The following is a 27,376-nucleotide window of genomic DNA, read 5'->3' as shown; positions in this document are numbered from 1 at the left end:
CAGCTACAGAAACAAAGGTTATTGAGGAAGGTTTGTCTACTGAGTCAGTATGGGCGGAAGTTAGGAACAGGAAAGGAGCAGCTATCTCATTGGGGGGTTTTCTACAGTCCCCCTAATAGCAGTAGGGAGATAAAAAAACTCATAGATAGGCCAGCAGATTTTGGAAAAATGTAGATGTAAACTAATACAGCAGGGGGATGGGAATCAAAATTGTAGGACAGGTAGAGAAGAGGATGAGAGCAGGGAGTTCCAAAATCAAGTATCTGACACTGGCAAGCGAGAACCAGGTTTGAAGTGTGTGTACTTCAATGCAAGGAGCATCCGAAATAAAGTGGGTGAACTGGCAGCATGGGTTGGTATCTAGGACTTCGATGTTGTGGCCATTACGGAGACATGGATACATCAGGGACAGGAATAGCTGTTGCAGGTTCCAGGATTCAGATGTTTCAGTAAGAACAGAGAAGATGGTAAAAGAGGGGGAGGTGTGGCGTCGTTGATCAGGGACAATAATTACAGTTGAAGAAAGGATGTTTGGGGACGCGTTAACTGAGGTAGTATGGGCTGAGGTTAGAAACAGGAAAGGAGAAGTCACCATGCTGGGAGTTTTCTATAGGCCTCCAAATAGTCCCAGAGATGTAGAGAAAAGGATAGCAAAGATGATTCTTGATAGGAGTGAGAGGGGCCGGGTAGTTGTCATGGTGGACTTCAACTATCCAAATATTGACTGGGATCACTACAGTACGAGTACTATTGATGGGTCAGTTTTTGTCCAGTGTGTGCAGGAGGGCTTCCTGACACAGTATGTAAGACAGGCCTACATGGGCGAAGCCACTTTAGATTTAGTACTAGGTAACAAGCCTGGCCAGGTGTTAGATTTGGAAGTAGGTGAGCACTTTGGAGACAGCGATCCCAATTCTGTCAGGTTTACTTTAGTGATGGAAAGGGATAGGTGTACTCCACCGAGCAAGAGTTACAGCTGGGGAAAGGGAAATTACGATTCAATTAGGAAAGATTTAGGAAGCATAGAATGGGGAAGGAAACTGCAGGGGATGAGCACATTAAAAATGTGGAGCTTATTCAAGGAAAAGCTCCTGTGTGTCCTCTAACTATGTACCTGTCAGACAGGGAGGAAGATATAGGACGCGTGAGCCGTGGTTTACTAAGGAAGTGGAATCCTTTGTCAAGAAGAAGGCGGTGGCTTATGTTAGGACAAAATGTGAAAACTTAGTTAGGGTGCTTGAGGGTTATAAGGAAGTCAGGAAAGACCTAAAAAGAGAGCTCAGAAGAGCCAGGAGGAGACAGGAGAGGTTGTTGGCTGATAGGATCAGGGTTAACCCTAAGGCTTTCCATAGGTATGTCAAGGATAAAAGAATGACGAGTGTTAAATTAGGGCCAATCAAGATAATAGTGGGAAGTTGTGTGTGGAGTCAGAGGAGATAGGGAAAGCACTAAATAAATATTTTTGACAGTGTTCACTATAGAAAATGAAAATGTTGGCAATGAAGACAAAGAGATACTTGCATCTAGACTAGAAGAGATTGAGGTTCACAAGGAAGAGGTATTAGAAATATTGCAGAGTGTGAAAATAGACAAGGCCCCTGGGCCGGATGGAATCTATCCTAGGATCCTCTGGGAAGCAAGGGAAGAGATTGCCTTTGGCATTGATCTTCAAATCAGCGTCTACAGGAATAGTGCCTGAGGACTGGAGGATAGCAAATGTGGTTCCCTTATTCAAAAAGGGTAGTAGAGACAACCCTGGTAATTACAGACCAGTGTACAGTTCTGGTCACCACATTATAAGGAGGATGTGGAAGCTTTGGAAAGGGTGCAGAGGAGACTTACTAGGATGTTGCTTGGTATGGAAGGAATGTCTTACGAGGAAAGGCTGAGGGCTTTGAGGCTGTTCTCATTAGAGAGAAGGTGGTTGAGAGGTGACTTAGATAGGCTGGACAGGGAGAGTTTTTTCCAAGTATGGGGACAGCAAACATGAGGGACACAACTTTAAAGTGAGGGGAGATAGGTATAAGATAGATGTCAGAGATAGCTTCCTTACTCAGAGTAGTAAGGGTATGGAATGCTTTGCCTGCAACGGTAGTAGATTCGCCAAGTTTAAGTGCATTTAAGTTGTCATTGGACATGCATATGTACGTACATGGAATAGTGTAGGTGGGATGGGCCTCAGTTCAGTCTGACAGGGCAGCACAGCATCAAGGGCCAAAGGGCCTGTACTGCACTGTAATGTTCTATGTAGCAGGGTTGTTGATATAGGTGACTTCAACTTTCCCAATATTGACTGAAACTTCCTTAGTACAGATGGAGCCGTTTTTGTCAGGAATGTTCGGAAGGGTTTCCTTACTCAGTATGTAGACAGGTGACGAGGGGAGAGGTCATTTTGGATTTGGTGCTTGGCAATGAGCCAAGACAGATCTCACAGTGGGAAAGCACTTTGGTGACAGTGACCACAATTGTCTTACATTTACCATGGCCTTGGAGAGGGAAAGGAGCAGTTACCAAAGGAAGATATTTAATTGTAGAAAAGGAAATTATGACGCTATCAGACAGGAGCTGGGAAGTACAGATTGGGAGCAATAAGTCTACAGAAAGTGCCCAACAGACATGTCAAGACTGTTTAAGAAGTTGTTGTAAGTGATGCACGAATTTGTTCCTCTGAGACAAGCAAGAAAGGAGAACAGAGAAGCTTCTCGTCAAAAGGAAGAAGGCAGCTTACGTAAGGTGGAGGATGCAAGGATCTAGCACAGCTTTACAGGCTTTCTAGAAAGGAGCTCAAAAATGGACTGAGGAGAGCCAGGAGGGGGCACAAAAGAGGCTTGGCAGGAAGGATTAGGGAGAACCCAAAGGCATTTTACTCATACATGAGGAATAAGAGAATAACCAGGGAGAAGATAGGGCCAAATCAGGGATAGCATCGGCAACTTGTGCATGGAGTCCAAGCAGGTAGGGGAAGCCCTAAATGAGTTTTTTGCTTTGATTTTCACTAAGGAAAAGGGACCTTGTTGTGAATGAGAACTTTGAGGAGCTGGGAAACAGGCTTGAACAGATCAAAGATTGATGAAGTTGATGTGCTGGAAATTTTGGCAAACATTAAGATTGATAAGACTCCGGGGCCAGACTAGATTTATCCTAGGTTGCTCTGGGAAGCAAGAAAGGAGGTTGCTAAGCTGCTGGCAAAGAGCTTTGCTTCCTTACTCTCCATGGGAGTTGTACCGGAGGATTGGAGGGAGGCAAATATTGTTCCTCTTTTCAAGAAGGGGAATAGGGATATCCCTTGCAATTACAGACCAGTCAGTCTTACATCTGTGGTCAGCAAGGTTTTGGAAAGAATTCTGAGGGATAGGATTTATGACTATATGATTCAAAGCCATACTGACTGCCTTTAGAGGGGCAGGTCATGCCTCACAAATTTTATTGAGTTCTTTGAGGAGGTGACAAGACAGGTCGACGAAGGTCAAACAGCGGATGTGGCGTATATGGACTTCAGCAAGGCATTTGATAAAGTTCCCCATGGTAGGCTCATTCATAAAGTCAGGAAGTATGGGATACAGGGAGATTTGGCTACCTGGATTCAGAATTGGTTGGCTGAAAGAAGGCAGAGAGTGGCTGGAGATGGAAACTATTCTGCCTGGAGGTCAGTGTTGAGTGGGGTCCCGCAGATCGCTGTTCTTGGGCCTCTGCTCTTTGTAGTTTTTATAAATGACTTGGATGAGAAGGTTGAGGGGTGGGTTAGTAAATTTGCCGTTGACACAAAGGTTGGATGCTGCCTGGACTGGAGGGCTTGACTAAGCTTGGACTTTTCTCTCTGGAGAGGAGGATGAAGAGAGGTGACCTGATCGAGGTATACAAGATAATGAGGCATGGATAGAGGCAATAGCCAGAGACTCTTCCCCAGGGCAGGATTGACTGGCATGAGGGGTCATAATTTTAAGATATTAGGAGGAAGGTATAGAGGAAACATCAGAGGAAGGTTCTTTACGCAGAGAGTTGTGAATGTACGAATGCGTTGCCAGTGGTGGTGGTGGAAGCAGAGTCAGTAGGGACAGTTAAGTGACTGCTGGACATGCACATGGATAGCAGTGAATTGACGGCTGCGTAGATTAGATTAATTTATTTTAGATTATGAATAATCTGCGGCACAATATCATGGGCCAAAGGGCCTGTTCTGTGCTGTACCTTTCCATGTTCTATGTTCTTATATTGGGCCACATCCCTTAGGAAGGATGTACTTGTCCTGGAGCAGGTTCAGAGAAGGTTCACAAGAATGATCCCAGGAATGAAAGGCTTAACATATGAGGAAGATTTGACGACTCAGATTACACTTGATGGAATTTAGAAGGATGTGGCGGGATCTGATTGAAATTTAACAAATACTGGACAGAGTGGATGTTGGGGAGACACTGGCAAGAGAGACAAAGATCCACGGGCACAGCCTTAGAGTAAAGGGAAGACCCTTTAGAATGAAGATAATGATAATGAGAAACTTCTTCAACCAGTGAGTGGTGAAACTATGGAATTCATTGCCACAGAAGGCTATGGAGGCTAGAGCACTGAGTATATTTAAAAAAACAGAGATAGCTAAGTTCTTGATTACCAAGGGGATCAAAGGTTATGAGGAAAAAGTAGGAAAATGGGGCTGAAAAACCTATCAGCCATGATTGAATGGCAGAGCAGACTTGATGGGCCGAATGGCCTAATTTCTGCTCCTCTCTCTGATGGTCTTTGTAGTTTCTCTAGCCACTGCAGAGGTGCCTTAGGACTGGCTAATGTTGTTCCTCTGTTCAAGGGAAATAGGGATAATCCCAGAAATGACTCACCAGTGAGTCTGAAATTGGTGGCTGGGAAGGAATTGGAAAGAATTCTTACAGATAGGATTTACACACATTTGGAAAAGAATGTCCTAATAAGGGAGAGTTAACATGGCTTTAGTGGTCAGGGTATTCAGTACAAGAGTCAGGAATCTTATAGCTTTATAAAAGTTTGGTTAGGCTGCAATTAGAGTATTGCATTCAACTCTGGTCACTACACCACAGGAAGGGTATGCAGACTTGAGAGGATGTGTCGTCCCATTCCCATCTCGGTCGAAGCAAAACGCTCAAAGACACGTATATTTTACCTCCTTCATTTTAATTCCGGGCCCTGGAGGGAGAGAGAACGACCGCCCACATGCACTGCGACCAGTTCTCGGTCTTCTCTGTAATAGCAGTTTCTTGATGAATTTTACAGGGAGGAGCATCCAGACAAGGCAACATACATATTGATTGGGTGACCGTTACAATCAGTGAGCATCAACAGTAAAGATTAAACCATCTGGGATTATACGATGAATGTTCTTAACCTTGTTAACTGGTTTCACATAATGAATGGTTTTCACTTTATTAACTGGCTTTATATAATAAATGCTTTTTCATCTCATCAATCCACTACCCTCTACCCTTGCCTCCACCACCTCATTGTTTACTGCAAGTTCTGTGCTGTTTCCTCCAGCATTTATAGTGGCCTGTCTCTGCCGCTTCCGGTTGTCAGTTTGAGCTGTCCACTGTAGTGGCCGGTATATTGGGTCCAGGTCGATGTGTTTGTTGATAGAATCTGTGGATGAGTGCCATGCCTCTAGGAATTCCCTGGCTGTTCTCTGTCTGGCTTGCCCTATAATGGTAGTGTTGTCCCAGTCGAGTTCATGTTGCTTGTCGTCTATGTGTGTGGCTAAGGATAGCTGGTCGTGTCGTTTCGTGGCTAGTTGGTGTTCGTGTATACGGATCGTTAACTGTCTTCCTGTTTGTCCGATGTAGTGTTTTGTGCAGTCCTTGCATGGGATTTTGTACACTACATTAGTTTTGCTCATGTTGGGTATCGGGTCCTTCGTTCTGGTGAGTTGCTGTCTGAGCGTGGCTGTTGGTTTGTGTGCTGTTATGAGTCCTAGTGGTCGCAGTAGTCTGGCTGTCAGTTCAGAAATGGTCCTGATGTATGGTAGTGTGGCTAGTCCTTTGGGTTGTGGCATGTCCTCGTTCCGTTGTCTCTCCCTTAGGCATCTGTTGATGAAATTGCGAGGCCACTATAAATGCCGGCGGAAACAGCACAGAAGCGCTTCACCGGAGGCTCCCAAGCACTGAGGATGTCACCTAGACAGGGGACGAAATGTTTGCAAGACAAATTCCCAGCTCGACAAATAGAACCACAACAACGAGCACCCGAGCTACAAATCTTCTCCCAAACTTCTCATCATTCTTTCAGCAAAAGTGTGAAAAAAGACCTCAGAATATCAAAACAAATTATCACAATTCTGACATGTAACTTATTTTTGTAAAAAAAAAGGACAATTTAGGTTCTCTGTCAAGTTGAAAATGCAAGTTTACATTGATGGGCTTGATGCTATACAAGGAATAAATATTATTCCTTCAAAACCTGCTGTAATTTCAATAACTATTGTTGAGGGGATCAGCTTCCTAATCAACAATGTTACTCCACAACAAAAACCTTGACTGATATTGAAGGCTTGTATCAGCACCAAAACTGCTTCTTCTGAGAGCTTAAGTTTGTCCAGTGACACACCAATTTGAGTTAAGTAGTGTAGAAACTGTAAAAGGTATGGGCATTACATCATCTCTATCAATATGATCAATGCTGACATGTTCTTTTAACTCACCAAACAGCTTTGTTGAAAACTTTCATTCAAATCTCTGGGATTTTCATTCTTAACATTAAGAATAGCTTTTAATTAATTTGCATTAAATAACCATCTACGCCATTTCGCCACACTTAACCAAGTTCATCACTTCATCCATCCCTCCCATCTCATCAACAGTATCCAAATGCTATGCCATCACCATCTCTCAGGGGACATTCTCTTCAGAAATGATAACTGTTGATGGGCTCCTGTTATCTGTTGCTACTTTTGCTTTTAACTCAGTCCCTCGTCATCCAGTCTTTTGCATACTCCACACATCTTTCCATGAGCCAAGCCAATGCCACCAAATAAACACCAAGGGTGTGCCCCTTAAAACTGATGATTAAAACAAAGAGGACTGCTATAGTATCATTTTATGATCTACTTTGACTTTATTTTTTGCTGGTTTAGGTTGTATTAACTTTGCTGTATCCATTGCATACAAAGATTAGAATGCTGAATTGATAGACATAACTATTTGCTTATAGAATGTCTTTCAGTTTCTTGATAGTCTGTTTCTCACATAATTAACTAAAACAATTTTGATTTTATGGAAAGTTTTTATTTCTTCTTTCCCTCTACTTCCCCAATTTTCTTGCGTTATTTAGTATACACTTATCTTCCTTCAATTCAAATGAAATTTGCTCTTCTTATGGGAGACTTTAAAAAAAAAAGGCCATTTAACTTAGACAAGATTTATTTTCCTGGCTGGAGGATGGCGATTGATCAGGAATGTCGAAAGGATTCTGTCACAGAAGTTATAGAACACTTTGCCTATTTCTACTCATCATACAAATGACATTCAGAGAACAGAACATTTTCCATTCTTTCAGGACAGTGTTTTGAATGGCCAAACCAGCAAATCGTGACTATATGCCAATTAATTTAAAAATAATTGTATTTAAAAACAATTAATTTAAAAACAAATATTAATTCAAGCATCAGAAAGCATTCTGATATGAAGTTGTAATTCCAGACACACTACACTCTGAATACAAACCAAAAGAACTGTGGATGCTGTAAATCAGAAACAAAAACAAAAGTTGCTGGAAAAGCTCAGCAAGTCTGGCAGCATCTGTGAAGAGAAATCAAAAAAGTTAATGTTTCAGATCCAGTGACCCTTCCTCAGAACTCAGTAAACTTTGATTTCTCTTCACAGATGCTGCCAGAACTGCCGAGCTTTTCCAGCAACTTTCTGTTTTTGACACTATATTCCAGAATCTTTTACAACAAACAAAATATTTAGGGCCTAAGGTAAGGACTTGTTTATGAAGCAATGTGAGCTCATCTTCACTGGTATATCAATAATAACATATTGCAGCTCGTTCTTTCATTTTTATCAAATGGCAAACATCTCATGCTATTTTTAATAAAAAGTCTGTTCACAGCATTCAAATTCTTTTCAATATGGTGGATTTATAAAATTTTGTGGGTACTTCTTTTGGAGGGTCTTTTTATCTGAAAGCTCCACACCTGATTATTTGAGCAGACATGCAGTATCATGGTGATGTCACTGCAGCCATGAACAATCCAGGCACTGACCACAGTTAAATAATGCTGGAGTCACAAATTATGAGGATGAAAATAGGCTACTTGAGATAACAGAATGAACTTGACTTAAGTCGGACTTTCAATGAGGCTGATAATGATTATAAATTCCTTTACTGAGCAACAAGAAATCTGAGCAAATACCATCTGGGATTTGACAACATTTACTAATAACTCAGAGTTTTTGTGTCAGCCAGGCTCACAGTGTTGTGCAGTATATATTTTGGAAGCTACATAGATAATATAGAGGGCCCTGTTCATTGCAGATAGATAGAATTACACACTGCAATTGTTTCAATGCAACAAAATAGATGACACCCATATTCTGGTTCACTTCTCAGCACAAATGAACAATCAAAGTCAACCTGCCTCATTCAAAACTTGACAGTTAACCACCAGTCATTTTACTAGTGAATTTTCCATAGCAAAACCTTTACCATTCAGATTTACTTGTCAACAAGCCAGCACTCTCCATTCATGTCGTATAAATGTTGATTCTCCTTTTACACTGTTTCCTGCAAATTGCTCTGATATGTGAAGATGATTTTCAATAAAATGTGTCATTTTTCATAACTTCTGAAGTTCTGCACTACCATACAACTATAAATAGAAAAATATCTGGTTGAGAAAGAAATTTGAATTGTAGAAATTGGACTAGGCTGAAATAATTGATTCCCATGACATACAAAAATGTTCCTGCTATAAAAAGGCTTTTGTCCAGGCTGGATTTAGTCGTGACGATATAAGGAACAATGAGCGAGAATGAACTTGGCAAGCTGAAAAGTCATTTCTCATTGTGTGGTTCCTTGTTTAGATTCTATACAGTTTAAAAGACAAGAAAAAGTTTTTTTTAGGATACACATTCTAGTTCATTGCTGTGGTGACATGGGCACAGTAAATGATAAGTAATGAATGAAAAAAAAATCAGACAGTACTGTTCTCCAATATTAAATCCAAAATAATATCCTTTTGCCATGTATACAAATTTAGATTTTTTGCAATCATAGGACAGAATAAATCTAAATTAATGTTTTAATATTCTTGTCTGATATCTTTAAATTATCATTTCAAATTGTGTCTACACTATCACAAGTACTTCACTTTAATGTTATACAAGAGTGAAAAAAAAATCTTAACATATTCAAAAGAATGTAGGCTAAAGAATTGGCACACAAATATTGCAGTGCTATTTTTGGTCCATGCTACTTTCAAGCAATCAGGCATATCATTCAAAATGTTTCTCTTCAGACAATATAAGTTTGAAACGGCAAAATCTATAAATGCATGCTGGCAATGGTGTCACAGTGATGTCACTACACTAGCAATCTGGAACACCAGGTTAAGTGTTCAGGGGACATACGTTTGAATCTCACCTTGGAAACTGGTGAAATTTGAATTAAATTTTTTTAAAAGTCAGGAATAAAACATTGACCTAATGGCAACCATGTGGATTGCCAAACAAAACTATCTGTTTCATGAATGCCCTTTGGCGAGGGAAATCTGCCATCCCTACCTGGTCTTGCTCACATGATTCCAGACTCATAATAATCTAGTTGAATAATTTATTAGAGTCATATCAGACTCAAAAACATTATCTTTGGTTCTCTCTCCACAGATGCTGTCATGCCAAATTTTCTCCAGCACTTTGTTTTTATTACCTAACTTATTGATTAATGATTCCATAAAATTAAAATGCATTTTTTAAAAATAGAAAGTGAAATGTATTTTTACCTGTTCGATTCATATTCTGGTGGCGATTGATATCTTAGGATTGTTGCTTCTTGTCTAATTGCCAGAGTTCCAGGATATGGTTGAAGCAATTCCTGAGGATTTGGAGAGTGCGAATCATTATAAAAATTCGCAAGTTCATGAGATTGGTTAAGTCGTGGCAACATTTGTTTGGTTTTAAAAGGGTATTCTGGAGGAGGACCTCTTGGGTCTACACCTTTTGTCAGGGTTTGAGTAGATTGTTGTCCTCCATTCTTGAAGGGATTATTGGTTTGTTGGGAAGGGAGATTGTTTTTTGAGGCAGGAAGATGTGACTTTACACCATTCCTTTCTAGAGACAGTTGCATTAAACGCTCACTAAGCGAACGTACATGACCTTGTTTAAGTTCTTTTAATGCCTCATCTTTGTGTATCTGCCCAGAGCTTACTCGGTTAACTGTAGGTCTCCCCTCAGTTTTTGTTTTTTGATTAGTGATCCCTGCAACATAGAAATTAGAGCCAACCGATGCTTGCTGCTGCCCTCTGAAGAATTGAGATTGTGCCTTGGCTTCCTCATAGGTTGGTAGTTCTTCAATATTCTGTTGGGCTAGAGTGACCCGTGCCTGCTTCTCCATCACACTGTTGTCCACCTGATGTTCTTGCCCTTGGGGTTCTTGACGTGCTGACTGATAGACCATTTGCGGATCTTCCTGCATGAGGTTCTCTGAGGAAGAGTGTGTGCTCCCACTACTTTTAGTTGGGCCAGTGCTCTCTGTGGCTTGCTGCTGTATTGCCAGTAGGTTCATATTCTCATTTGGATTTCCATATCTTAAATGCTCTTGAATTAGGCGCTGCAAAACTGTTCCCGTTGACGCTTCCTCTGAACCTCTCATTTCAAATTTTGGAGTCCCAATGAGGTTCTGAGGGGGTTGGTTGAAAAGTATCTCTTTACCTAGAAAACAACATGTTTGTTCAAATTTATGTACGGTTTATATAAAAGGTGCTTAATTAAACATAAAATGTATTAATATAGATTTTGCAATGTACAAGCATATGGAAAAGGTCTTATTTAACAGCTAAATACACTGACATGACCGAAACATGATTTGGAAACGCCAGTGTTGAACTGGGTGTAAAAAGTTAAAAATCACACAACACCAGGTTATAGTCCAACAGGTTTATTTGGAAGTACTAGCTTTTGGTGTGCTGCTCCTTCATCAGGAGATTGTGGAGAATAAGATTGTAAGACACAGAACTTATAGCAAAAGTTTGCAACGTGATGTAACTGAAATTATATATTGAAGAAAACCCGGATCGTTTGATAAGTCTCCCATCTTTTAGAATGACCATGTTGGTTTCAGTTCTTTCACATGTAAATGGCAAACTTTTTAAAAAAAAGTTACATTCTCAAGTGAACTTTAACAGTTGATGTCATGTCGGCCCAGATAATGTATTGAAGGTGTCAGCTCCCTGCGTGGGTCTGTCTGTGCCACAATGGTCACTCTGATTCTAATCTAAAAAATGAATTTACAGAATCTTACATGGATTCATGCAGTTTTTCAGCAAAGTAAAATGTAATTCTACAAGTACCAATTGAGAACGTAACTTTTATTTTAAAAAGTTTTGCAATTTACATATGAAAGAACTGAAACCAACATGGTCATTCTAAAAGATGAGAGACTTAACAAATAATCTGGGTCTTTTTCAAAGTATAACTTCAGTTACATCACGCTGCAAACTTTTACTATAAATTCTGTGTCTTACAATCTTATTCTCTACAATCACCTGATGAAGGAGCAATGCTCCATAAGCTAGTGCTTCCAAATAAACCTGTTGGACTATAACCTGGTGTTGTGTGATTTTTTAAAATTTGTATGACCGAAACAGACCATCTTATTATTGAGCACATTGCTATTTATAGGGTTTAGTTTGACATACATTGGCTACGGTTGATTCCCGCATTACAAATGTACCTACACTTCAACAGCACAGTACTTCATTGGCTGTAAATTATTTTGGGCTGGACAGATTCCACAAAGAAAAATGAAGCATTATTTTCTTTAGGCACCTAGAGACCAGTTCCGTATTGTTTTCTTTGAAGTCTAATGCTCTGTGAAGCATTGGAAAACATTACCTTCAGTCCACAAGACAATTTACTGAGCCTATCAATAAATGTTTCAGTATGAAAAATAAAGTGAGAAATTCAGCTTGAGAATAAATGTATGCACATCCTATTATTTTATATAATTGAACTTACAAGTATGCTAAAACAAACAGCATAATTACTGATTAGTGGTGGTTTAATTAGGACATTAGTTCAAAATGTCTGTGAAACAATCAAGGCTAAAAATATTTCATGCATATCCATAAGGCCATAAGCTGATAGCAACCAGAAACCAATCTGGTTTAACTGTTGCCATCAGTGAAAAATTAAAAAGACAGATACCTTCTTCCGTCGCATCAATATCTTCTGTATTTAATGGGAAATGATTGTGATACAGTTCATGTTCCCCATAAAATCCTTGTTCATACAGATATTCACTTTGTTCTAACAAACATAATGGAGTACCTGCATAACATTCATCTCGGTGATCTGAAAGTGAAGAACAAGAAGTATATGATATAATGGTTTTAATCTACATATTTACTGAGCTACTGGTGTACTTTAAAAAGCTAACATATGACCATCACATATCAGACATTGTGCCAGATTTATTGTAGCTGTAATTTTTCATTTTTGACAAATGACAAATTAAAAACTTTAACTCTAATTTCACGTGCTTCCAGAACTGCTGAACTTTTCCAGCAATTTCTGTTTTTGTCCAAGAGAAGTTTCAATCTTGTTAACAAAGGAAAACGCAGCTTACTGGGAACCAGGCAAACTTAAAAGTCAGAGGCAATTAATTCCTTACAAATAAATGTGGAGACTCTAGCTTAAGGCAGTGTAATTTAAGGAGCTATTATACAGGTCTGAATACCCGTATACAGACTGCATTGTACCTGTAGCATTTCAGGCTCCAGACCAATGCCTGATAGTTGGCAGCACCTGCAGAAGGAAATTAAAGTTAAAGTTTCAAGTTAAGTGCTGCCAGATCTGCTAAGTTTTTCCAGCAATTTCTATTTTTGTCTCTGATTTACAGCAACTACAGTTCTTTCAGTTTATAAAACTTCTCGCTCTCTCTCCACTAAAGTCTCTCACATGCCCTTTCACAGCAACACTTCCCTCAATTCACCTACACATCCCAATCTCATTTTCCTGATTCCACAGAAGCAGCCACCGAGCTCACTATCACTACTCACCTTCCCATTGTTCACTGCTGCTCTAATCAAAGGCCGCTTCTCTCCAACATAGGCTCATAGTGAGCCCAATTGCAGTAAACATAGGAGATAGATATTGCCAGTAACAATTGAACGAGCAGCTCTTCTCTGATTCTGTCAATTCTGCTTATGAGAGTGACATTTCTGATTGGTAGCTCTCATTATTAATTTTACAGGGTGTTTTGTAGGCTTCAGAGGTGAATTAATCTGCCTCTTCTCTGTATTTTGAATACAGGTAGAGTAGGCTTCAGCTTAAATTCTTGCCTGAATTTACCGGTTACCAGCTATAGTCAAAATTTCACAGGACCAAGTTAGCAGCTAAACAAGATAACCATACTCCAGACCCCGAGTGTACAGTACCAGTTAGCAACACATCACAACACAACTGATATATGTCCCATTATCTAGGATTCTTCCTCATTTACATACCTTGTTTTTTTAAATTTAGCTCAATGATACTTCAGTCTAGTACAATGACATTGAAACATATCTCAATGTTCAAATGTCTTAGCTTATTTATCTGACCTTCCTCTTGGAGAAGGTAAGGCTGACACTGACATTTTTTACAAACCCACCAACTCCCACAGCTACCTGGATTACATCTCTTCCCACCCTACCTCTTGCAAAAATGCCATCTCGTATTCGCAATTCCTCCGCCTCTGCCGTATCTGCTCACCTCTCCTCCCTGACCTATCACCTTCATCCCCTCCCCCACTCACCCATTGCACTCTATGCTACTTTCTCCCCACCCTCCTCTAGCTTATCTCTCCACGCTTCAGGCTCACTGCCTTTATTCCTGATGAAGGGCTTTTGCCCGAAACGTCGGTTTCGCTGCTCCTTGGATGCTGCCTGAACTGCTGTGCTCTTCCAGCACCACTAATCCAGAACGTTAGAATCAGCCATGATCTTAATTAATAGAAGAACTGTGTGAACTGTTCCTGCTATTATGTTTTTCATATTATTAAGTTTGGTTTTAAAGGCCTTAGCTTAAGTATAACTTATTGATTATTCCTCAAATTTAATCTGTTTTCCATCTCTTATCTTTAACTGTGGAAGCAAAAACATAAAAGCATAGAATATAGGAGCAGGAATAAGCCATTCAGCCCTTTGAGCCTAGCCATTCAGTATAATCATAACTACTCATCCACCACAATATGCTGTTTCTGCTTTCTTCCCATATCCTTTGATCCCTTTATCCCAGGACATATAACTACATCTTTTTGTTTAAAACATTCAATGTTTTTATATCAAACATTTGTGACAGAATTCCAGAGGCTCACCACTCTCCTATTTGGCCTAAACCTTATCATTAGATTGTGACCACTAGTTCTGACTTCCTGTTTAAAATTGTTAGAATTTTGTATGTTTCAATGAGATCCTACCCCCTTCATTTTTCTAAATTCTAGTGAAATCTAGTCCTAATCATTCCAGTCTCTCACCATACGTCAATCCTACTATTCCAAGAATCAGTCTGGTAAATCTTCTTTGCACTCTATCAATAACCAGAACACCCTTCCTTAGATAAGGATACCAAAGCTGCACACAATAGTACTGATAAAAATACCTTGTACAGTTGCAGCAAGACTTCCCCTCTTCCGTACTCTAATCTAATCACTAAGACCACCAACACCCGACTTAGCTTTTTCATCACCTATTGTACGTACATGCCTACAATCAGTGACTGGTGTTATAGGACACCCAGATATCATTGCACCTTCTCTTTTCCCAGTCTATCAACGATTCAAATAATCATCTGCTTGCCTGTTCTCTTTTTTAAACTACCAAAAGCACCCATCCATCACATCAGCATTTCAGAAATAGCTTTCAAGAACATCACAGTGAGCAGTGTTATGGTCCTCTGTGACTTTACTTTTATATTGCTATGAAACATGAAATAAGTTTTTCAGTCTGTCTCAGTAACTGGTCAGCGGCTCATACCAGAGTACTTAACGAATGGGATGAAGGTAGTAGATATGTATTAATCTTTAATTTGTTCCAAGTAAGCATTTTTGAGGGTGATTTTATTTTACTGCTTTATGCTTCCTGGTTAGGTAACTGTGAGAATGTTTTTGTGATTAGTTACTTGAACAGCCTTTTGATGTTATTCCAGCTTCAAACTGAGAATATCCAGCGAAGTACACTGTAATCAGTCAAAATATCACTGAAATGGGGTAGAGGTTAAATTCTCCCTGCTGACTATAAACTCCAGGCCATAGAGTTGGGAGATTTCTAGTCCTAGGCAATCATCAAGAAATCCCTGAAACGGGTTCTCAACGCAAGGTGTGAATGTGAAGAAAAAAAATCACAAAGGTATCCAAATCCAGTCATGGTTTTTCCTAAGAGCTGAGAAACAGATTTATAGGAAGTTTCAAAGGAGAATATGTAATTTGAAGTTATCAGGAAAACTGACACATGAGAAATATGGCATGTACAAAATATTACATTAACCTATGGAGACACATTGGCCTAAACAGTTCTTCTGTGAAATAAAACTTCATTTCCGGCTTTGTCTTGTTCAGTGTTTTCAAGGTTTACCTTAAAAAAATACATGGATAAGTCAGAGCACATGAAAGGTATAACTATAATGCTAAGTCCATAACACTGGAAGAGGAGGAATTCAGCCATTCAACCCATCAAGTCTGATGATAGGTTTTCATCCCTATTTTCCTGCTTTCTCCCTGTAACCTTTGATCCCCTTGGCAATCAAGAACTTATCTATCTCTGCTTTAAATATAGTCAATGATCTAACCTCCACAGCCTTCTGGGGCAATGAATTCCACAGGTCCACCACTCTCTGGCTAAAGATGTTTCTCCTCATCTCCATTCTAAAGGGTCTTCCCTTTACTCTAAGGCTCTGCCCATGTGTCCTCATCTCTCATCAATGGAAATATCTTTTCAACATCTACTCTGTCCAGGCCATTCTGTATTCTGTAAGTTTCAATCAGATCCCCCACCCCCACACTCCCCCACTCATCTTTTTAAACTGCATTGAGTATAGACTCAGAGTCCTAAATGTTCCTCATATGTTAAGCCTTTCATTCCTGGGATCATTCTTAAGAACCTCCTCTGGACCTGCTCCAGGGCCAATGCATCCCTCCTAAGGTATGGGGCCCAAAACGGCTCTCTATACTCTAAATGTGGTCTAACCAGAGCCTTATAAAGATTCAGATATACATACCTGCTTTTACATTCTAGTCTTCAGAGCTGAATGACAACATTATATTTGCCTTCCTAAATACCGTCTCCTAAGTTTACCTCAAGAGAATCCAGGACCAGGACGCCAAAGTTCTTTTGTACTCCAGATATCTGAATTTTCTCCCCATTTAGAAAATAGTCCACTCCTCTATTCTTCCAACCAGAATGTATGACCTCATAATTTCACAGTGTATTTCATCCGCCACTTCCTAGTCCACTCTCCTAAACTGGTCTAAATCTTTGTGTAGCCTCCCTGCCTCATCAATACTACCTGTCCCTCCACCTATCTTTGTATCATCTACAAACCTAGCCAGAATACCCTCAGTTCCTTCATACAGATTATTAATGCATAAAGTGAAAAGTTGTGGTCCTAATACTGACCACTAGTCACTGGCTTCCATCCTGAGAAGAACCCTTTTATCCTCACTCTCTGCCTTTTGCCAGACAGCCAATCTTCTATCCATGCTTCCTTGCCTCTAACACCATAGGCCCTTAAGTTAATCAGCAACCTCCTGTGCGGCATCTTATCAAAGGCCTTCTGGAGATCCAGCTAGATAACATCCATTGGCTGTCCTTGGTCTAACCTCCTCAAAGAATTCTAACAGTTCTTCAGGCATGACCTCCCTTTGATGAAATCATACTGACTTTGCCCTATTTTACTATGCACTTCCAAGTATTCAGAAATCTCATCCTTCACAATGGACTCCAAAATCTTACCAATGACTGAGGTCAGGCTAATCAGCCTAGAATTACACATCTTTTGCCTTACTCCCTTGCCTTACATTAGCAATTTTCCAGTCCTCTGAGACCCTCCCTGACTCCAGTGATAGCAGAAAGATCACTACTCAAGGCTCCACTATCTCTTCAGCTATCTCCTTCAGAACTCTAGGTGTAGCACATCTGATCCAGGTGACTTGTCCACTTTCAGATCATTCAGGTTTTTCTAGCATCTTCTCCTTGATGATGGCCACCATACCCATTTCTGCTCCCATCTCTTTTGAATCTTTGGAATATTACTTGTGTCTTCCACTGTGAAGACTGAAGCAAAGTACTTATTCAGTTCCTCAGCCATTTCGTCATTCCCCCTTCTCCAGCATCATTTTCCAGTGACCCAATGTTCAGTTTTGCCTCCCTTTTGCCAGTTATATATTTGAAAAAACTATTGCAATCTTCCCTAGTATTACTGGCTAGCTTACCCTCATGTTCAATCTTCTCCCTCCTTATTTCTTTGTTGTCCTCTGTTGGTCATTGAAGGCTTCCCAATCCGCTGGTTTCCCACTGCCCTTCGCCACATTATATGCTTTCCTTTTTGCTTTTATGCTGTCCCGGTCTTCCCTGGTCAGCCAATGTTACCTCATCCTCCCTTTGACATGCCTTTTCTCCCCCCAGGATACATTTTTGCTGTGTCTCCCTATATACTCAAAGAAACACCTGCCACTGCTGTTCCACTGTCTTTCCTGCTAGGCTCCTCTCCCACTCAATTCTACCCAGCTCCTTCCTCATGCCTCTGTAGTTGCCTTTATTCAACTGTAATAGAATTACTTCTGAATCTACTTTCTCTCTCTCAAATTGCAGAGTAAATTGTATCACTGCCTCCAAAAAGTTTTTAAGGGATTATTAAGTCTGCCTCACTGCACAACACAAAAGCCAATATTGCCTGTTCTCTAGTTGGCTCCACCATAAGCTGCTCCAAACAGCCATCTCATAGACATTCCATAAATTCCTTTTCTTGTTATCCACGACCAACCCAATTTTTCCAGTCCATCTGCATATTGATATTCCTCTAGATCACCTTAGGCTTTGCCTTTCTTATACACCTTTTCTATCTCTTGGTGTATCTTGTGCCCCAAATCCTGACCACTGTTTGGAGGCTTGTACATAACTCATTATCAGGGACCCGGGTTTGATTCCCACCTTGGGCGATTGTCTGTAGGAGGTTTGCACATTCTCCCGGTGTCAGCGTTGTTTTCCTCTGGGTGTTCCAGTTTCCTCCCACAATCAAAAGATGTACAGGCCAGGTGAATCGGCCATGCTAAATTACCCATAGTGTTAGGTGCATTAGTCAGGCGTAAATATAGGGTAGGGGTACGGGTCTGGGTGGGTTACTCTTCGGAGGGTTGGTGTGGACTTGTTGGACCAAAGGCCTGTTTCCATACTGGAGGGATTCTACTCTAAATCATATCAGAAATAAATCTAGACCCATTTGCCAGAATTTGGCCTATAACATTCTAACCCTCTTATATTCATATACCCCGCCAGTTGCCTTTTCAGTATTGTAATTATATCAGCCTCCATCATGTTCTCTGGCAGTTAATTCCATATGCGCAGCACCCCACTTGTGAAAAAGTTGTCCTCCGATCCTCTTTAAATCTTTCCCCTCTCACCTTAAACCTATGTCCTCTAGTTTTGGATTCTTCTACCCTGTTTATTTACCTTATCCATGACCCTCGTGATTTTAGAAATCTCTGTAAGGTCAACCCTCAGCCTCCGATGTTCTAGAGAAAATTTTCCCAGCCTAATCAGGTGTTATATCTTAATGCTATAAGGAATAAGGTAAATGAGCTTGTGACGCAGATCAAAATTGGCAGGTATGACATGGTGAGCATCACAGAGATGTCGTTACAGGGGATCAGGATTGGCAGCTGAATATTCAAGGATATACATTCTATCAAAAAGATGGTCAAGTGGAGAAGAGGGAGTGGGGTTGTCTTGTCAGTAAGAAATGAAATTAAATCAATAGTAAGAAACGAAATAGGGTCAGATGATGTAGATTCTGTGTGGTTAGAATTGAGGAACCACAAAAGCTTAAAAAAAACTGGATGTATGTACAGGCCTCCAAATAGTAGTCAGGAGCAAGATACACCAGGAGATAGAAAAGCTGTGTGGGAAAGGCAAAGTTTACATTGACCATGGGGGATTTCAATATGCAGGTGGACTGGGAAAATCAGGTTGGTAGTGAATTGCAAGAAAAGGAATTTGTGGAATGTCTATGAGATGGCTTTTTGGAGCAGCTTGTAGTGGGCCCACTTGGGAACAGGCAATACTGGATTTAGTGTTGTGCAATGAGGCAGACTTCATAAGGGAGCTTAAGTTGAAGGAACCCTTTGGAAACAATATGATTGATTCTATCTTCTCCCTCTCAAATTGCAGAGCAAATTCAGAGGTAACAGTAATGCCATTGAACAAATGCAACTACAGAAACATGAGGAAGGAGCTGGGTAGAATTGACTAGGAAAGGAGCCTAGCAAGAAAGACAATGGAACAGCAATGGTAGGAGTTCAAACCATAGAATAGAATCCCTACAATGTGAAAACAGGCCCTTTCAGCCCAACAAGTCCACACCAGACCCTCCAAAGAGTATCCCATCCAAACCTATTCCCCTAACCTATGACTCTACATTTACTCTCGACTAACACACCTAACCTACACATCTCTGAACACTGTGGACAATTTAGCATGGCCAATTCACCTAACTTGCACATCTTTGGACTGTGGGAGGAAACAGGAGCACCTGAAGGAAACCCACGCAGATACAGGGAGAACGTGTGAACTCCACACAGACGGTTGCCAGAGGCTGGAATTGAACCCAGGTTCCTGGCGATGTGAGGTATCAGTGCTAGCCACTGAGCCACCGTGCCACCCCTAAGTCTCTGGGAGTATTTCAGGAGAGACAGCAGAGATTCACCCCAAGGAAAAAGAAGCATGGTACAGGGACGACGAGGCAACCATGGCTGACTAGGGAAGTCAGGGACAGCATTAAAGCAAAAAGAGAAAGCATACGTGGTAAAGGGCCATGGGAAATCAGAGGATTGGGAAGCTTACAAAGACCAATAGAGGGCAACAACAAAAAAAAATAAAAGGAGAGAGAAGTTTGAGGGTAAGCCAGTCAGTAATATAAAAAGACTAAGAATTTCTTTAGATATCTAAAGGGCAAAAGAGACAAAAGTGGGCATTGGGTTACTGAAAAATGATGCAGGAGAGATAGTAGTGGGAAACAAGAAAATGGCTGAGGAACTGAATACTTACTTTGCTTCAGTCTTCTCGGTAGAAGACATGAATAATGTCCCACAAATTCAACTGTGTTTGAGGGGGCAGAGCTGAGTAAGGTGGCCATCACCACGGTGAAGGTGCCAGAAAAAAACTGAATGGCCGGAAGGTGGATAAGTTAGCTGGCACTGATGGACTACACCCCAGAATTCTAAGGGAGATAGTTGAAGAGATAATGATGGCATGAGTGGTGATCTTTCTGGAATTGCGAGTCTTAAAGGTCTAGAAAATTACTAAAGTAACACATGTTTACAAAGGAATAAGGATGAAGATGGAAAATTAAATAACAATTAGCCTAAACCTTGGTTGTGGATAAGATCCTGGAAGCTAAGCGAAGGATGAGATTTCTGAATACTTAAAAGAACAGTTTGGAAAAATCAGCATGATTTCATCAAGGGGAAGTCATGTCTGACAAATCTGCTAGAATTGTTTGAGGAAGTAATGAGCAGGTTAGACCAGGGAGAACCAATGGATGCTATCAACCTGGATGACAAGACGACCTTTGACAAGGTGTTGCACAGGAGGCTGCTGATTAAAGTAATGGCCCATGGTGTGAGAGGCAAGATGCTAATATGGACTTGGCTATCTGGCAGAAAGCAGAGAGTGGGGATAAAAGGGTACTCCTCAGGATGGCAAGTGGTGCTCCGCAAGGGTCAGTGTTGGGACCACAACTTTTCACTTCATACATTAACAATCTAGATGAAAGACCTGAGGGCATTCTGGCTAAGTTTGCAGATGATACAAAGATAGGTGGAGGGACAGCTATACACCAGATGGCAATAGCTACAGCTGGGGGAAAGGCAATTACAATGTGATTAGACAAGATTTAGGATGCATAGGATGAGGAAGGAAGCTGCAGCAGATGGGCACAATTGAAATGGAGCTTATTCAAGGAACAGCTATTGCAGGTCCTTGATAAGTACATACCTGTCAGACAGCGACAAAGTTGTCGAGTGCAGGAGCCTTGGTTTACTAAAGAAGTTGAATCTCTTGTCAAGAGGAAGAAGAAGGCTTATGTTAGGATAAGATGTGAAGGCTCAGTTAGGGTGATTGAGAGTTACAAGTTAGCTCTCTTTAGGTCTTTCCTGGCTAAGAGCGAGGAGGGGACATGAGAAGTTGTTGGCGGACAGGATCAGGGAAATCCCCTTAAGCTTTCTATAGGTACTTAAGGGATAAAAATTACTAGAGTAAGATTAGGGCCAATCAAGGACAGTAGTGGGAAGTTGTGCGTGGAGTCAGAGGAGATAGGAGAAGCACTAAATTAATATTTTTTGTCAGTATTCACACTGGAAAAAGACAATGTTTTTGAGGAGAATACTGAGATACAGGCTACTAGACTATATGGGATTGAGGTTCACAAGGAGGAGGTGTTAGAAATTCTGCAAAGTGTGAAAATAGATAAATCCCCTGGGCCGAATGGGATTTATCCTAGCATTCTCTGGGAAACCAGGGAGGAGACTGTCGAGCCTTTGGTTTGATATTTATGCCGTCATTGTCTTCAGGAATTGTACCAGAAGACTGGAGGATAGTAAATGTTGTTGTCTTATTCAAGAAGGGGAGTAGAGACAACCCAGGTAGTTATAAACCAGTAAGCCTTACTTTGATTGTGGGTAAAGTGTTGGAAAAGATTATAAAACACAGGATTTATAAATCACCTCGATAGGAATAATTTGATTACAGATAATCCACACTGTTTTGTGAAGGATAGGTCATGCCTCACAGACCTTATTGTGTTCTTTGAGATGGTGACCAAACAGGTGGATAAGGGTAAAACCATTGACGTTGTGTATATGGATTTCAGTAAGGCATTTGATAAGGTTACCCATGGCAGGCTACTACACAAAATAAGGAGGCATGGGATTAGGGGTGATTTAATTGTTTGAGTCAGAAATTGGCTAGCTGAAAAAAGACAGAGGGCGGTGGTTGATGGGAAATGTACATCTTGGAGTTCTGTCACTAGTGGTGTATCACAAGGATGTGTTTTGGAGCCATTGCTGCATGTCATTTTTATAAGCAACCTGGTTGAGGGCATGGAAGGATGAGTTAGTAAATTTGCAGATGACACTAAGGTTGGTACAGTTGTGGAAAGTGCAGAAGGATGTTGTAGGTTACAGATAGACATAGATAAGCTGCAGAGCTGGGCAGAGAGGTGGCAAATGGAGTTTAATGCAGAAATGTGTGACGTGATTCACTTTGGAAAGAGGAATGCAGAGTTACTGGGCTAATGGTAACATTCTTGGTAGTGTAGATGAGCAGAGAGATCTCAGTATCCATGTACATAGATCCCTCAAAGTTGCTACCCAGGTTGATAGGGCTGTTAAGGCGGCATAAGAAGGCATGTTAGCTTCTGTCAGAAGAGAGATTGAGTTTCGGAACCATGAGGTCATGTTGCGGCTGTACTTGAGGTATTGCGTGCAGTTCTAGTTACCGCATTATAGGAAGGATGTAGAAGCTTTGGAAAGGCTTTGGAGAAGATTTACTAGGATGTTGCCTGGTACGGAGGGAAGGTCTTACGAGGAAAGGTTGAGGGATTTGAGGCTATTTTTGTTAGAGAGGAGGAGATTGATAAGTGACTTAATTGAAACATATAAAATAATTAGAGGATTAAGTCAGGTGGACAGTGAGAGTCTTTTTCCTCGGATGGTGATGGCTAGCATGAAGAGCATAGCTTCAAATCGAGGGGTGATAGATATAGGACAGATGTCAGAGTTAGTTTCTTTACTTAGAGTGCTAGAGACATGGAACGCACTGTCTGAAACAGCTGTAGACTTGCCAACTTTACAGGCATTTAAATGGTCATTGGATAGGCATATGGACAAGAATAGAAGAGTGTAAGTTTCACAGGGCAGCGCAACATTGAGGGCTGTACTGTGCTGTAATGTTTATCTTCTATGACAGGTAGCATTGAGGTGGGGGAGTGGGCTAAAGGTGGACTTGGAATGGTTAGGAGAGTGGGCAAAAAGTGCCAGATGGAGTACAACATGGGAAAGTGTAAGAATAGAGGCACAGACAATTTTCTAAATGGGAGAGAAAATTCAGAAGTCTGAAGTGCAAAGAGACTTGGGAATTTTCATCCAGGACTCTCTAAAATTTGCAGGTTGAGCCAGTAATAGGAAGGCAAATGCAATGATAGCATTGATTTGGAAAGGACTTGAATATAAAAGCAGGGTGTATTTCTGAGGTTAAGACACTACTCAGACCACATTTGGAGTATTGTGCATCGTTTTGGGAAGGATGTACTGGCCCTGGAGCATGTTCAGAGGAGGTTCACAAGAATTGTCCCAGGAATGGAAAGCTTAACATACGAGGGACGTTTGAAGACTCTGGGTCTACACTCAATGGAGTTAAGAATAAGGAGGGATCTAATTGGAACTTACAGAATCAAGTGTCACCCCATCCATCCCATCCATCCCATCCCACCACCACCCCGCCACGCCCCCCCCCCCCCCCAGTCGAAGCAAAACACTCAGTCATGAGCACGAAAAGTGAAGAAACTAACAACAGTGAAGAGGAGGTCGGTATGCTTTTTGTCAGTGGCCTTCACGTGGACATTAAACCACGTGAGCTTTACCTTGTCTTTCGATCATTTAAGGGATATGAAGGTTCATGATCAAGCTAACATCAAAAGAGTCAGTTGGCTTTGTTACATTTGACAGCAGAGTGGGAGCAGAAGCAAAGAATGCTGTGTTCACCTAGTCTGCTGCTGCAGCACTGCACACTCAGATGTGCTGGTATCTTTCATCTGAAGCACCTCTGGAAGGATGGAAGTCTCATCGGTTTTGTTAAGCCTTTAACTGCCATTATCCAAGAATTCAGATTTCTCTGGAGTGATGCACAACAACAGACTGAATTTTGTTTTCAGGTTGGACTTTAGTAAAGGAGATTTTGGAGAACTGGCTCGTTTCTACTGAATTTGGAGGAAATGGAGTGGTCACTAAGGACTGTGGATTTAAGAAATTTACTGGTGATTTTTTTTTCCCCACATGCGAGGATTCTTCAAATTCTATTTACTGTAATGGACTGGTAATTTTGTTATAATCATTGTATGCTGTTTGTCAATAACTTGCTTAAAAATTGGCTGTCAGAGTCTTATGAAAGCTGGTAGTGCCATCTCAGTGGTCATCATGAAGGGGACCATTGAAGTCTTAACAATAATTAACATAACTGAAACAGCTCAGCCTCAAGTTCAAATATTCTCTAGAAATCAAACTAAAATGCACTCTTTGCGAACACTGTGCATTAAAAACACAACAGCAACAATATTATAATCCAATATTCTCATCTGGTTAATGCACGACCACTGACCCAACTGTTTATTTTAGAATTTCAAACACATCAGGGGCTCAAAGCACTCAATCAATTTGCTTTAAGGTTACAAGTTTGATAATTTTAAAAAGAACAATGTTGTATAATTTCAATGTAAAAACAAAATCGGCCCCATTACAAAGCCCACAAAATACATGGAATTGAGATCCTGATTCAAACAAGGCAAAACAATTAACTTAAAAGGATTTTCTGAACCAGTATTCTAACAAACCAAAATTTTTAAACATCAAATGCTCTCAGCACGGCACAATCTACATTGCAATTTCCCCCCTCGAGCCAAGTATTAGTACAACCCTAATGTCAGCGCTTTTCACTTTTTTTTGCATCCTCTCACTGAAATTACACATATAAAAAGAGAAAGCCCTTGCAGTGGACCACATGATGCCACAATCCAAGCCACTCTCTTCTCCCAGAACAAAGCCTCACAGAGAAGGGGCTCATATCCCACTTAAAACGCAGAGAACCTGAATCCCACTTAAATACAGAAAACTCGAATCCCACTTAATGGCCTAGACAGAGTAGATGTCGGGAAGATGTTTCTGTTAGTGGGAGAGACTAGGGCCTGAGGGCACAGCCTTAGAGTAAAGGGAAGTCTTTTTAGAATGGAGATAAGGAGAGATACCTTCAACAGATAGTGGTGAATCCATGGAATTTATTGCCACAGAAGGCTGTGGAGATAGGTCATTGAGCACATTTAAGACTGAGATAGATAGGTTATTGAGTATCAAGGGGATTAAGTGTTACTGGGAGAATGGGTTTAGAAACTTATCAGCCATGATTGAATGATGGAGCAGATTTGGTGGACTAAATTGCCTAATTTTTGCTCCTAGGTCTTATCCAACCTCTCATTGTAGCTCAAACCCTCCAACCCTGCCAACAGTCTTATAAATCTTTACTGAATCCTTTCAAGTTTAATAACATCTTTCCTACAGCAGTGAGACCAGAACTGAATGCAGTATTCCAAAAGCGGCCTAACCAATATCCTGTACGGCTGCAACATGACCTCCCAACTGCTATTTCAATGCTCTAACTTCATTACCCTGACTAACTGAAACATGGATCTGTACTCCAGGGCTTCTGTTTGATAACCATTCCCAGGATCTTATCATTAAGGGTATAAGTCCTGTCCTGATTTGCACTGCCAAAATGTAGTACTTCACATTTATCCAGGTAAAACCCCATCGGCTACTCCTCAGCCCATCTGTTCAAGATCCCATTGTCTTCACTGTCCACTATGCCAATAATTTTGGCGTCATCTGCAAACTTACTAACCATACATCCTATGATCACATCCAAATCATTTATATAAATTACGAAAAGCAGTGGACTCAGCAGTGAAGTCTGCAGGTCACAGAACGCCAGTCCAAAAAAAAAACTCTTTGCCTCCTACCTTCAAGGCAATTTTGTATCCAAATGGCTAGTTCTCCTTGTATTCCATGTGATCTAACCTTGTTACCCAGTCTACCATGCGGAACCTTTACGAATGCCTTACTGAAGTCTATACAGAATACATCCATCACACAGCCCTCATCAATCCTCTTTGTCACTTCTTCAAAAAATTCAATTAAAGTTCCCATCCTGATTCCTTTTAGATGTTGTAATTGTACCAGCCTCCACCATTAGGCCCCATTTGGAATAGATTAGATTAGATTACTTACAGTATGGAAACAGGCCCTTCGGCCCAATAGGTCCACACCGACCCGCCAAAGTGCAATCTACCCAGACCCATTCCCCTACATTTACCTCTGCCCCCAACATCACCAGCAATTTAGCATGGTCAATTCACCTGACCTGCACATTTTTGGACTGTGGGAGGAAACCGGAGCACCCGGAGGAAACGTATGCAGACACGTGGAGAATGTGCAAACTCCACACAGTCAGTCGCCTGAGGTGGGAATTGAACCCAGGTCTCTGGCGCTGAGAGGCAGCAGTGCTAACCACTGTGCCACCGTGCCGCCCATACTGTGTCTACTTTTGGGCCCCACCCCTCAGGAAAGATATATTGGCACTGGAGTGTGTCCAATAGAGATTCCCTTGGTGATCCCTGGAACGGTAGGCCTAACATACAATGAATGACTGAGGATCCTGAGATTGTATTCATTAGAGTTTAGAGTTGAGGGGAGATTAATAGAGACTTGGTTAAGAAAGGGTGGACACTGGGAAATTGTTTCCATTAGGCAGGGAAACTAGGAACCATGGGCACAGCCTTAGAATTGGACGAAGTCAATTTAGAATGGAAATGAGGAGACATTTCTTCAGCCAGAGTGTGGTCGGCCTGTGAATTCATTGGCTTGGAACATAGTGGAGGTCAGGACGTTAAATATCTTCAAGGCAGAGATTGATAAATTCTTGATCTCACAATGAATTAAGGGCTACGGGGAGATTGTGGGTAAGTGGATTTGAAATGCCCATCAGCCATGATTAAATGACAAAGTGGACACGATGGTGCTGAATGGCCTTAATTCTACTCCTATGTCTTACGGTCTTAAAACAGTAACACTGGGGTTCATTTCTGGAATGATAGAATTAAAATGCAGACAGGTTGTTTAACTTACACAG

The 27,376-nt window shown here is 41.0% G+C and overlaps 1 protein-coding gene across 7 annotated transcripts in view; it reads right to left on the bottom strand.

Moving 5' to 3' along the window:
- amotl1 (angiomotin like 1) overlaps positions 1-27,376 on the bottom strand; it is a 237,087-nt gene that overhangs the window by 131,724 nt on the left and 77,987 nt on the right. For 6 of the 7 annotated variants that reach the window (XR_011961546.1, XM_072577833.1, XM_072577834.1 and 3 more), the window contains 2 exons: positions 12,378-12,524; positions 9,956-10,883 (listed from right to left, as the gene is read on the bottom strand). Coding sequence is in view for 6 of the 7 variants with exons in the window: in XM_072577833.1 (XP_072433934.1) it covers positions 9,956-10,883; positions 12,378-12,524 (1,075 nt within the window). In the remaining variant the exon portion in view is untranslated. The remainder of the gene's footprint in view (positions 1-9,955; positions 10,884-12,377; positions 12,525-27,376) is intronic. The other variant, XM_072577836.1, reaches the window with a different exon arrangement.

The sequence above is a fragment of the Chiloscyllium punctatum genome, chromosome 9 (genome assembly GCF_047496795.1).
Source record: "Chiloscyllium punctatum isolate Juve2018m chromosome 9, sChiPun1.3, whole genome shotgun sequence".
Lineage (NCBI taxonomy): Eukaryota > Metazoa > Chordata > Chondrichthyes > Orectolobiformes > Hemiscylliidae > Chiloscyllium > Chiloscyllium punctatum.
Note: the sequence above shows the minus strand (reverse complement) of the source record. Positions and strands in the feature narration are given on the sequence as shown.